Source organism: Physella acuta, unplaced genomic scaffold, assembly GCF_028476545.2.
Source record: "Physella acuta isolate Inbredline_101_S28 unplaced genomic scaffold, ASM2847654v3 ptg000012l, whole genome shotgun sequence".
Classification (NCBI taxonomy): Eukaryota; Metazoa; Mollusca; class Gastropoda; family Physidae; genus Physella; species Physella acuta.
Window position 1 is genome coordinate 319,172 of NW_026731532.1, and position 13,998 is coordinate 333,169.

The 13,998-nt window shown below is 40.1% G+C and overlaps 1 protein-coding gene across 6 annotated transcripts in view; it reads right to left on the reverse strand.

Moving 5' to 3' along the window:
* LOC131934989 (nuclear receptor corepressor 1) overlaps positions 1 to 13,998 on the reverse strand; it is a 66,324-nt gene that overhangs the window by 32,817 nt on the left and 19,509 nt on the right. For 4 of the 6 annotated variants that reach the window (XM_059291276.1, XM_059291277.1, XM_059291278.1 and 1 more), the window contains exon 3: positions 9,171 to 9,292. In XM_059291276.1, the coding sequence (XP_059147259.1) occupies positions 9,171 to 9,292 (122 nt within the window). Of the gene's footprint in view, positions 1 to 9,170; positions 9,293 to 10,459; positions 10,915 to 13,998 lie in introns of those variants that run through there. The other 2 variants (XM_059291282.1, XM_059291291.1) reach the window with 2 other exon arrangements.

Sequence of the window (13,998 nt, forward strand, 5' to 3'; positions counted from 1 at the left end):
GCACTCTTTCACAACACATTTTTCCTGAAGCTTATAATTGAAAAAGTTGTGTTGAATAAAAACCCTTGGGCAAAATGTGTTGTGTAGTTTAAAAAAATAATTAAAACTAGTTGTAAAGAATCATTTTGCTGGTTCAATAAATCTGCTCAGACAACAAAGAGTGTGATTGACAGAAATTTTTGAAAATTCTAAAATATAAAATTATTTATTAAAAGAAATTATACAAACCTGTCAGATTTTAATCAATGTTGTTGGTTAAATGTTTCGCTTAAACAGAAATGTAGGGGAAGATATTGATTGTTAGGGATTTTTAACTTGTGTTAAAGGTATATGTTTTGGGCTTTTTGTCAAAAGGCAATTTGAGTCAAAGAAAAAACCAAAACATGCCAAACAACCTGACTGAATAAGTCAACCAGGCAGGAGCAGGGCCTTAAAGCCCAACATGGAGCATGGCCATAAAGCCCAACATGGAGCAGGGCATTAAAACCCAACATGGAGCAGGGCCTTACCCAACATGGAGCAGGGCCATAAAGCCCAACATGGAGCAGGGCCTTAAAACCCAACATGGAGCAGGGCCTTAAAGCCCAACATGGAACAGGGCCATAAAGCCCAACATGGAGCAGGGCATTAAAACCCAACATGGAGCAGGGCCATAAAGCCCAACATGGAGCAGGGCATTAAAACCCAACATGGAGCAGGGCCATAAAGCCCAACATGGAGCAGGGCCATAAAGCCCAACATGGAGCAGGGCCATAAAGCCCAACATGGAGCAGGGCCTTACCCAACATGGAGCAGGGCCTTAAAACCCAACATGGAGCAGGGCCTTAAAACCCAACATGGAGCAGGGCCATAAAACCCAACATGGAACAGGGCCATAAAGCCCAACATGGAGCAGGGCATTAAAACCCAACATGGAGCAGGGCCATAAAGCCCAACATGGAGCAGGGCATTAAAACCCAACATGGAGCAGGGCCATAAAGCCCAACATGGAGCAGGGCCATAAAGCCCAACATGGAGCAGGGCCCCAACATGGAGCAGGGCCTTACCCAACATGGAGCAGGGCCTTACCCAACATGGAGCAGGGCCATAAAACCCAACATGGAGCAGGGCCATAAAGCCCAACATGGAGCAGGGCCATAAAGCCCAACATGGAGCAGGGCCCCAACATGGAGCAGGGCCTTACCCAACATGGAGCAGGGCCTTACCCAACATGGAGCAGGGCATTAAAACCCAACATGGAGCAGGGCCATAAAACCCAACATGGAGCAGGGCCTTACCCAACATGGAGCAGGGCCATAAAGCCCAACATGGAGCAGGGCCCCAACATGGAGCAGGGCCATAAAGCCCAACATGGAGCATGGCCATAAAGCCCAACATGGAGCAGGGCCATAAAGCCCAACATAGAGCCCATAAAGCCCAACATGGAGCAGGGCCTTAAAGCCCAACATAGAGCAGGGCCATAAAGCCCAATTGTGAAATAAAAAACACAAGTCTATGTTACAGAAAGGTTCAGAACTGAAGCTAAACAGCCTGTCAACAATAGAGTTAGACACTCAGGCTATACCTGACTGTAGCATAAAAGTTAAAACTAAAACTGATCATAATTAAAATATTAGCTTTAAAAAAATGCCTATTTACAAAAGGTAAAGAGGGCAACATGTAGTGCACTGAGTGACACAGTAATTAAAACTATTTCCTGGCAGGTCAAGTTGAAGGCCACTACTTGTGTACAGGGGTACTTGAATAAATACCTCATACAGACACTTGTACTCAGTAACCTACACACTATTGATTCGTTTTTGTTATAGTGGAGCTGCAGTTTTTATTGTTTGAATAATGGCACACATCTTTTTAGGGGGCATTATTACTTGTGCTAGAAAAAAATCATTTGAAACACATTATGGTTTTGAACTTGGTGATACCCAGAAGTGTGTTTTTTATTAAACATCTAATGTCAACATTCACTATATGACAGTAAATTTTCACCACACTGACTTTTATGTTACTGGATTATCTCACTTGTATGAACTTATCTCCCATGTATGTTACTGATTTATCTGACTTGTCTCCCTGGTATGTTACTGACTTATCTCACTTGTATGTTACTGACTTATCTCCCTTGTATCTTACTGACTTATCTCCCATGTGTTACTGACTTATCTACCTTGTATGTTACTGACTTATCTCCTATGTGTTACTGACTTATCTCCCATGTATGTTACTGACTTATCTCCCTTGTATGTTACTGACTTAGCTCCCTTGTATGTTACTGACTTATCTCCCTTGTATGTTACTGACTTATCTCCCTTGTATGTTACTGACTTATCTCCCTTGTATGTTACTGACTTATCACCATTGTATGTTACTGACTTATCTCCCATGTGTTACTGACTTTTCTACCTTGTATGTTACTGACTTATCTCCTATGTGTTACTGACTTATCTCCCATGTATGTTACTGACTTATCTCCCTTGTATGTTACTGACTTATCTCCCTTGTATGTTACTGACTTAGCTCCCTTGTATGTTACTGACTTATCTCCCTTGTATGTTACTGACTTATCTCCCTTGTATGTTACTGACTTATCTCCCTTGTATGTTACTGACTTATCTCCCTTGTATGTAACTGACGTGAATTCCTGGTCTTACAAAGTTAACTCACTTAAAATTAAACGACTTAATTACCTTTTATAATAATACTGAATCCTAAACACAACTCACTTTAAATTCTTTAATTTAGCTCCCTTGTACCCTAGCAACTTAGTGTGTACTCATCTCTTGAGTCTAATTATTATAACCCCACGTTCAATTTAAAGCTGTTTACTGCAAAACACGGAAGATGTTTACAAAATATAGCCTGCTCATATCTAGAGGTTTACAGTGTGGGGTAGTTAGCATTCAATTTTTAAATATATTTTTCTCGGCTTTCTTTATTTTTCATGTGGGAGATGATTTTTTATTATGTTATTTCCGGGGTGTTTTTTTTTTCAGACAGGGGACATCACTTTGTCTAGTCGTAGTACACACGACTGGTGTATGAAGAAATTTGAAATAGGCCTGTAATCTATACTAACTGGTGGCTAAGATTCTAGAGTCTAGAGTTTGCTTAAAACAGAACAAGTAAAAGGATTTTAAAAAAAAAAACATTAGGAGACGATTCAAATAGAATTTTCTATAAGAAGTCGCTTTGTATTTAGAGCAAGTTTTACACATTTATAAATGAAAACAAAAGAACAAGACAGTGATGTAAAATGTGTATCACTCATTAAATCTCACTACGCTGAACACCTGGACAATTATATAATGTTAGATCTGGTAATATTACAATGAGGTACACGGAAAGTGGTAGGAAGGGCATAGTTTGGCAATGTTTAGACCGGCTTATAAACGGCTGACGTATATACATACACTTAATACCTTATTCTTACTTTTATTTACATTTAACCACCTGTTTAAGATATCTGAATGTACAGCTTGTATGCATAAGATTTTGTTTAAAATACAGTTTCCATACAATAACCCGACTAAATTAGTAGCAAACTGGCATACAATGAACCATTAAACGGGGATTTAATGTAAAGAAGAGGAAACTGTGGCTTGAACTGAAAACCTTCACCCAAGTACACGCTCTTTAATTCTCAAACAACTGAGGCGGCAATCTCCCCTTTACAGCATTATTCAAGCCCAGCATGTTCTACCACCCCGCATCCAACAAATGTCGCCCTCCCGCTGACGCCAAATTTAACACTTGTTCACGCTATTTTAACCCCCATCCATCCCCCTACCCCCCAACACCACCACACACTCCCCTAGTGATCTAACCACTACATAAACCCTCCACAGCGCAGCGCGATTGTAAGGCATGTTTTATTTCAGTGAAAAACCTGTCGATTAAAGTGCACCGAGTCAACTCATCAAGTCGAGAGATTGGAGCGAGGGCTGGGCCGCACTGTGATTCATCTAGTCCGCCGCCACAGCCCACGGAGTCGTGTAGGGAGTCAGCTTTAATAGCATGAGGAGCTGTAGTCTTAACACATTCGCACTCAGCTGAACTGATCCTTCACCTCGGGAATTTCTTCAACAATGCGGAAAAACTGATAGTAAACCAGATAGCATTGTTGATATGTAGTTCTGAATTCAGCCCGATCGTTACTGCACGTCTGCCCATAAGCCGGGGAAGTTGGTGGGTCAATTCGCACGTCATGAGGTAGAAAAAAAAAAGTACGGATATTCAAGTTGAACAAAGTCTTTAAAAATGTTCAGTATGCCGAGTTATTTAAATTCTAGCAGGTCGTATCGAAGCTAAGCTGGGTTCGTTGCTTGAGGGGCTACTTTAAACCTGGCCCTAACCATGACCGAAGTTCTGATTGTAACCCTATAGCATCGCGACCTGCAAGAAAATAACCTCCATACAACACTGTAGGTTTTATTTACATTACTTTAGCTCATTTTACCCCAACATACCCCCCCCCCCCCCCCCCACAAGCGTACCACAATACGTGAAAAAATGAAGCCGACCCAATGATGTCACAGAATAGACCTCCCTCTAAATATAATTCTAAATATAAAAACCCATGATTTTTTAAAAGAAATCTAAAATATAACTCTCGTATCACGCCGTCACAAAAAAAAAAACTCCTTAAGTTTCATAGACAATCAAGGTTACTTTTTTCACAACCATTTAAAAACACCCTAGAAAGCTCCAACGGATACTTCTTACATCAAATCAGCATACAACTTAAACGTCGCGACCACGTGATATATTTAAGTCTTTATTTTACCACCGTCGACAGATCCACATGGCAGCGTACTTAACAGAATAACCAAACTCGCTGGACACTCAAAGACTTTCGCGTGATGCATTGAGTGCACTTCAAAACCTTAACCCTCGCCACTTGCAATAAGCGCTCAACACGTTGCAATATTTACGTGTTATTTTTATTTTACTTTTATCTAATATCCCCGCGAAATTAACAGATCTAAAATAGTTATTTTAACATGGGAACGACCTCAGTGAAAAATCAATGCCGATTCTAGGTGAAACAAAGATGAGATTATAGATTTTTTTTTTCTAAAAAACCTAGACATAAAACGCATCATAGTGATGTGAATAAAATATAAACCAGATCTAAACCACCTTTAAAAAAAAAAACGCATCTAGATGGTGTGAATTAAATATAAAACAGATCTAAAACACCTTAAAACGCATCATTATGGCCAGAGGCGTAGCGACCCTTCCCGGCGCCCGGGGCGAACTTTCAATTTGGCGCCCCCCCCCCCCCCCCGCTTATATATATATATATATATATATATATATATATATATATATATATATATATATATATGTGTGTGTGTGTGTGTGTGTGTGTGTGTGTATATAATTATGTGTGTGTGATAGTGTGTTTATATATAAGCTTGTGTGTGGGTAAGAGTGTATTTGTGTGTGTAAGCGTGTGTGTAAGCGTGTATGCTACAGTCCGGACAAGGTTTAATAATTACATTGTATGATTTTCATTCCTTAAAACTTTACCACAATTTAATTCCCAATAAGATGCGTTTAACTTTTTTTGCGAAAGATTAGTAATGTCAGTAAAAAAAATTAAGCCTGATCTGTGTTAGAGGGTAGTTTGTAGCTAACGCTAATATGTTTAGACCAGCCTTTTATGTTCTAGTTTTGAACGATCTCTGTTGTGATATGGTACATAGTTGGATTCGAAGTTTGTTAGAGTAAGGACACATATGTGACATACAAGAAGAAGTTATCAGAAATATTTATTGTTCACATTGGAATACGACATGGGTATTTCGTTGATTGGTTGATGGTATGACAAAACAAGCTAGAGAAAACAAACTGGAATCCAACGGATGTTAACAGCTCGTAGTCTTGGATTTCGCAGATTTGCCCTGCCTTCTCGCACACAGTTTCTTCCAGGCATCTTTTCGGGGGGGGGGGGGGGCGAAGCCCCCCGGAAAAATTTTTACGCCCCCCCGAACGAAATGAAATTTATATAATTTATATATAGAAAATATATACTTTTAACAGTGTCCGCCCCCCCCGAAGAAAGTTTACCGCCTCCCCCGTCCCCCCGAAGATTTCAAGTGCCCCCCGGAGAAAAAAGTCTGGAAGAAACACTGATCAAAAGTATCTGATCTCTCACGTTGAAGTTGAGAGAATCGTAAGAATCTTACAAAGAACTAGTCGCGTCTTTTTTTTTAACAAAACTGGCTATTGAAATTGTACATTACGCGTTAATACACTTGGTTTCTTTACTAAGTGTTAAGAGAGTTATCTACTCACCAATCCAGTACAAATACTTGCGATTTTTGTTAGCGAAAAAAGCGCCCCCCCCCCCACCCCCACACACACTCATCACAACCATCTTGGACAAAGTTTGTAGAGCGGTTTTTAACGTAACTAACTTTTTTTTAAAAATGTTACACAATTATACAATGCACAGTACAATTCGTTTCTTTCTGAGAGCTAAAGGTTGTTTACTCAGAATCCTGTGTAATTTTGCTATTTTATTTAGCCTAAAAGCGCCCCCCTGCACCATCTTGATAAATGTCATTAACGTATTTTACAGTTCAACAATCGTACAATACGTTTTAATACAATTGGTTTCTTTTAATAGTGGTAACGTTTATCGACTCAACAATCTAGTGTAAATTCTTCCGTTTTAAGTCTCGAAAAAGCGCCCCCCCCCCCCATCTAGGAAAAGCTTCAAAGCGGTTTTGCCGGTCACTGTTTCTTAAGAGTATATGTTTTACATTAAGAAATCAAGATAGAAAACAGTTAAATCAGTATGTAAATGCGTGTAGCCATTACATTTCTTAGACAGTTTATAATTCAAAACTGCAGCATAAAATCAGCTTTAAAAAAATTTTCCCACCCCTTTTGGCGCCCCCATAGGGTCGGCGCCCGGGGCGGCCGCCCCCCCCCGCCCCCCCCCTAGCTACGCCTCTGATTATGGCGTGAGTAAAATATAAATCAGATCTAAACCACCACACCATAATGGTGTGAATAAAATATAAACCGGAAATAATCAATTAAAACGTCGGCTATGATGGCGTAACGTACCGGGGTTACATCTGTTGCACGCCCTACTTGATTGGGTGGGGAAAAAAGAGCACCGAGATCAACCCGACAATAAAAGCACGTGTCATCACGTGGTCGGCGGACATTTTTTATTTGCGCCACTAGTTTCAAAATTGCTTATTTTTTTTATACTTCTCGGTTCTTTCTTGTTCAGCCAGGGGCATAAAAAATACAACCGCTAATTAATACTTTGAATTATTGGCATCGCTGATAATCACTCCAGGCCTTAATGGCCGAGTCACCACCTGCCCAACAGCTAAACGATTTCATAAAAAGACTTTTTTTTGGACAAATTTAACATACACGTACAACAAAACTATAAACTGTCAAATTTAACATACAAGTACAACAAAATTATAAACTGTCAAATTTAACACACACGTAAAACAAAATTATAAACTGTCAAATTGAACATACACGTAGGGCCTACAGCAAAACTATAAAGTAACACAAACTATGAAACAAGCAACTATTAAGTGTCTTAAGATAATAAGTTTTAAAATTACGTCATGTATTCTGTGGAGAAAGGGGTTCTAGCTTATCAGAGTTATTTTGTACAAAGCAACACTCTTATGATAAGGTAAAATATGTGCGGATATTCTAACCAACATTCAACATCGATCTACCCCTAGCGACGTTACACTTTATTAGTGGGGGGTTTTTTTTTCAACTTTTTCTCCGGGGGGGGGGGGGACGGGGACGGGGGACGACACTCGTAAAAGTTTATATTTACTATATAAATTGTATTTCATTCGGGGGGGGGGGGGGGCGATGGTACCCAAAGAGATACCTGAAAGAAACACTGCACTTTTTATTCATGGATATGTCATAGTACGGTAAGCAGCACCAACTACACTACTCAATGAGCGTTGAGAATCCCCCCCGTGTCGAACGTATGCATTTTATTAGGTAGATAAACTTTCAATAGAAAAGTCCCCTCACAGTTAAGTCTATGTGGTTTTTTCACGTTTGCGATAGTAAAAACACAGGTGATTAAAAGTAGCGATTTTATAGTTATGGGGGGGGGGGGGGGCGTTTGTGACATTTTGAGTGTGTGGAGTCAAAACCGTGGTGACGAAGTGCAGAGAGAGAAAGGTACAATCTGGTGACGACATTTATGGACCAAAAAAAGTTGGTCCTTGTTAGGTTCCCACAAACAAACCAAACGTGCCAGAACACATTTCCGTTCTCATGTGTTCAGTACATTCAGTAGGGCAGTAACATGTTTTACAAACTTTTAAAGCTTTTTTTTTGTGTGTATCGGGTTGCCATATACCGTTGAAACGCTCACCTTTGTAAGTTTCTTAAGAAACCACCCACAGAAGCATGCAGTGATCAACGTGCTTATCTTAAGAACCAACCCACCTGCCTCATGCATCAACCCACCTGTCTAACGAACCAACCCACCTGTCTCACGAAACAACCCACCTGTCTCACGAACTAATCCACCTGTCTAACGAACCAACCCACCTGCCTCATGCATCAACCCACCTGTCTAACGAACCAACCCACCTGTCTCACGAACCAACCCACCTGCCTCATGCATCAACCCACCTGTCTAACGAACCAACCCGTCTGTCTCACGAACCAACCCACCTGTCTCACGAACCAACCCACCTGCCTCATGCATCAACCCACCTGTCTCACGAAACAACCCACCTGTCTCACGAACTAATCCACCTGTCTAACGAACCAACCCACCTGCCTCATGCATCAACCCACCTGTCTAACGAATCAACCCACCTGTCTCACGAACCAACCCACCTGCCTCATGCATCAACCCACCTGTCTAACGAACCAACCCGCCTGTCTCACGAACCAACCCACCTGTCTCACGAACCAACCCACCTGTCTCACGAACCAACCCACCTGTCTAACGAACCAACCCACCTGTCTCACGAACCAACCCACCTGTCTCACGAACCAACCCACCTGTCTAACGAACCAATCCACCTGTCTCACGCATCAACCCACCTCACGAACCAACCCACCTGTCTAACGAGCCAACCCACCTGTCTCATGCATCAACCCACCTGTCTCACGAACCAACCCATCTGTCTCACGAACCAACCCACCTGTCTCGCTCCAGTCCAGCATGGTGGTAGTGTTCTGGAGGTAACAAAGATGGCCGCCGTCTGGGGACCTGCATGTACTCATTGGTTGAGCTGCGCTCACGGAAATCTCGAGACTGTTCTGCCTGTAAACAATGCAAGGGAGACAATTGGGTTAAACCTGCATGTTTGTAGCGGGAGAGGAGGGGCTTGTACGGTGTGCATAATAAGATGTGTCGCAAGATGCGAGGGAGAAAACGGGAAAACATTCAATAAACACACGCACATACACACAAAGTTACAAAACACAAGAGACAATAACATAACACAGGGGAGTTAAATCACACAAGGTAAGTAAATAAATAAGGGTGGATGGACCACACAAGTTAAGTAAATAAAACACTAAACAGGAGATAACTGAGCAAATGATACAAAGTAAAAAAATTAAAATTAAAATGGGAGACAACAATATGAACAAATCAATAGGTAGTATGAGAGATAAATCTTATATGGTAACTAAAACTAAGTAAAAGGGGTGATAAACATGCAAGGTGACACAATCAATAGGTAATAAGGGAGATAAATCAAGGTAAATAAATCAACAGGTTGAACAACAGATTTATAGTACAAGGTAACCAAACAAGTGAAAGCTGAATCCATCTACGAGGGAACTGATTAGGAATAAAATTAAGAATTAGGATCTACGGGAAACTTATTAGGAATAAGATTAAGAAATAGGATCTAAACTAGAAATAATTTACTAAATCATCAAGATACGGTGCTACCTAGGGAGGGGAGTGGCAAAATAAATAGTTGTGTGACCTATTGGGTGCAGAATGCAATCCACTTAACAAAGAAAAGCAAAGGAATCAAAACAAGGTTTAATAGAAATACTAAGATGAAAAGAATGCAAATATATGGAGCAAAAAGTATGTAACTAGATTCGACGGAATTAAATGTTCGGCACTTCAAAACTAAGAGCGAGGGGGGGGGGGGAAGGGGGGACGGACTACAGCCATGGTACAAAGGTGAGTTGTGTTTTTAACTCGGTTAAAATTATAACATGGGGTTGAAATAATTCAAACGCATAGATCGTTTTTATTTTTTTTAATAAAGGGGGGGGGGGAGGGTGATAAGATATAGAGATTTGATTTACGCTGCGTTACACGCATACATGTTACGATTTGGTTCTATCATACAAATAAACAGAATAGATTATGTGTAAGGCGTGTAATTCTTAACTAAAATGATATATTTATTCTAAAAAAAAACAAAGCATTTAAACGACTATAAATAAAGCAAGCAATATGTACCTACAAGAGTGGGATCCGCCTCGCATATTTTTCTCATAAAATTTCCCATCTACCCTGACCAGTGGCCTGGTCAAACGACGAGACATACTTGGCTCCTCATTCGCTCGGATCCTCGCAGCCTCTTTATCCACTAGAATAAATTCTCCTTGATACCCAGGGTTTTAATTTCCTGCAGCACCCAAAACAGCGCTCATAAGCAAAGGTCAGCCAAGGGCCCACGTAACAGGCGATGATGCCAATGACAACAGTGCTGGGACATATCCGTAGCATGCACAACATGCATATCCTCACGGCCAACGGCCCCAACTTCAGATATTATTAGATTAGAAACACTGGGTACATATCCAAGCACGTATATCCTTGAAGAATGGTTATTCAATGAAAAGTGTATATCCAAAAACTGTGTTCACTACCCAAATGGTCAAATTTTATATATATCCTAATTGTTGAATGGCTAAACCGTATATCTATGCTGTGTTGGAACTTTTAAAGCAAGGCACTATTCAAATAGAAAACACCCAAAAATAACTAGTTGAATGCATTCAATATTTCACTTAGAAAAACAATCTACTCCCGAGTAGTTATATATTCCCAGTCAATAATGTAGAGTTATAACTAATTAGCTTTTACTAGCCACTGAACCATTTAGTCGCACATCTCTTAGATTCACGTAGGGCCTACACCACTAAGATTCACGTACACATTTATTAACATGACCGTATACTACAGACTACCATATATTTCAATAACTCAGTGGAACACTTAACCATTTTGCCATACACCACTAATATGAACATTTACCAACATTATCGTAAACTGCAAAGTACTACAAACTAAAATGTTAAGAATGTTACATTTCAGTAGACCACTGCCCGTAGCTTTCACAAGACTGGCGATAGAAAAAAGTCCAAACGTCAAGAACGTGAGGTGACACTAACAACACCTCGTTTGATACTACACTCTACCTGACCTTGCCGTATCTAATGTATGTCGCGTACTATGACTTAATATTTTTGTTTTTCCCCCCTTATTTAATTTAAAGAATCCGTCAAAAGAACGGGAAGGGTTTACAATGACACTAATCTTAAACAACCAGTTGCCCTAGATTTCAACTGCTCTGGGCCTAAAAAAAAATTCTTTAACTTTAGGGCCATACCAGTTCAAAAGAGTAAAACTAAGGGGACTAACCCGAGTAGCGGGTACATTGCCAGTGACACGCCGGTATCAATGAGCAGTTCATAAAAGCAAGCTAGGGGTGAAATGGGTCGGGCCATTCACCCGCCTATCACAATGTACCACGGCTTTGTATCAGATTTATTACGTTCATGTTGTACGCTCGATGGCCATTCACGTGGGATCCAATTTATGGCACATAATTAAAAAATTGAACTGATATTCAGAACGCTGATAAAATATTGGTTTTAATTTTTTTTTAACTAAAAACTATTTCCTAAAATAGTGCAGCCACAAGTTGTTCGATCTAAATAATAATGCTTTCAATTAAACATTTCGTATCATTGTTAGTTACACAATATTTTGGGCTTACCTGCCAAGTCTAAAAAATATAAAAACCCAACATGCAATACCCAAGGCCGAAAATTGTAACATCCTAACGCTCATACCACTAGCTAATAAGTAATTTCTTTTTTATTAAAGGACAAAAATTATAACATCCTAACGCTCATACCACTAGCTAATAAGTAATTATTTTTTAATCAAAGGCCGAAAATTATAACATCCTAACGCTCATACCACTAGCTAATAAGTAATTATTTTTTTTAAATAAAAGGCCGAAAATTATAACATCTTATAGTTCATACCACTAGCTAACAAGTAATTCTTTTTTATCAAAGGCCAAAAATTGTAACATAAGCACTCATTCTAAAGTGCTAACATCATACAATGACACGTGTATCTAAGGCCTGAAATTATAACAACTAACACGTGATACAAATGGCCTAATACTGAATGAACCTAACACACTGTCACACACACACATGGCTACTGATAACATATTTTTAAATCGCTGAGAAAAAAAAAGGTTAACAATTTAAAGCCACAAAGCCAAGAGCCTAGTTATTTCCCCTTTCGTTTAAATCCATACCACAGACGTAGTCTGATTTTTTATTTTTTAACTTAAGCCATAAATCATACTTTTAATGTTCTCACGAAATAAATTCTCACACTGTCCACATCAACGAGAAGTTATCCATTCCGAATAGTCAAATTACATAGAAATACATTAATTCCGATAATTATAATGCATTTAATTCCCATTTAAGAACACAATATTACTTATTTTAAATAACTGAAATCCATATAATACAGAATTACTGACACGTTCACGCACTATAATACAATTGTGATATATTTGATTATAACACCATTATTTTAGGCCACACACAACAAGCCCAATGCAGGTACGGAGTGCAGATAATGTTAATCCAAGTGGTGATAAGTAGAGTGATCTCCCGTGTGTGCCGCCGCCCACAAAGTTTCAACCATTCACAAGCTGACTACGTCACGGCACACGTGGGACAACCGCGCTGAGGTGGTAGATGGCTTCGTTATTTCCGAACCAAGGAAAACGTAGCAATACCTGCCTGCGTATCTAAGTAATGCGCACACACAAGATGAAGAGACGAATTGTACTACGATTAAAATAAACGGTAGCGTGGGAACCCTCTGACGTTTATCTTCCTATAAAGGCGAGGGGGGGGGGGGGAGTGTTCAATATATCAACGACCATGGGGTGATCACCATTACGATCTGAAGATTTAAATACGAAACCTCACTAAAAACCAGTGTTTCTTCCCGACCTTTTTCTCCGGGGGTGCACTTGAAATTTTTTTGGGGGGGGGGGGGGGGGGGAGGGGGGGGGGGGAGGGCGGACACTGTCAAAAGTATATATTTTCTATATCAATTCAATTTCGTTCGGGGGGGGGGGGGGGGGCGGCGGTAGACTTTCTTCGGGGGGGGGGGGGCGGTGCCCACCCGAAGAGATGCCTGGAAGAAACTCGGTTAAAAACTACGACGACTCACTACAAGTGTTTCTTTCAGACTTTTTTTCTTTGTGAGGGGGAGGGGGGGTGGAGGAGACGCAATAGGAATTTTCGGGGGAGGGGGAACTGGCGTGGAGGACTAAATTATAATTTCGGCGGGGGTGGGGGGGGGGCTCTAATCCAAAACGAATAATTTGCTTGAATTAAGAACCAACTAAAGGTCAAAGGTTAAACATGTTTTGAGTTTACCTTTACTTGATGTAAAAAAAAAACAATTATTTTACTGTCAGCACCACATGTCTAAATCGACTGATGCTGACATCACACCATGTAAGCACAGGATATGATTGATAGCGTGACGTGAGAAAGAAGTTGGCCAGATAAATTGTGCAGAGTTGAACCAAATAATATAAATTTATCCCATGTTTACTTACATAAACCGAAATTATAAATCTATCACATGCTTACTTATGTAAACCGAAATTAAAAAATTTGTCCCATGCTTACGTCTACCGATATTATAAATCTATCTCATGC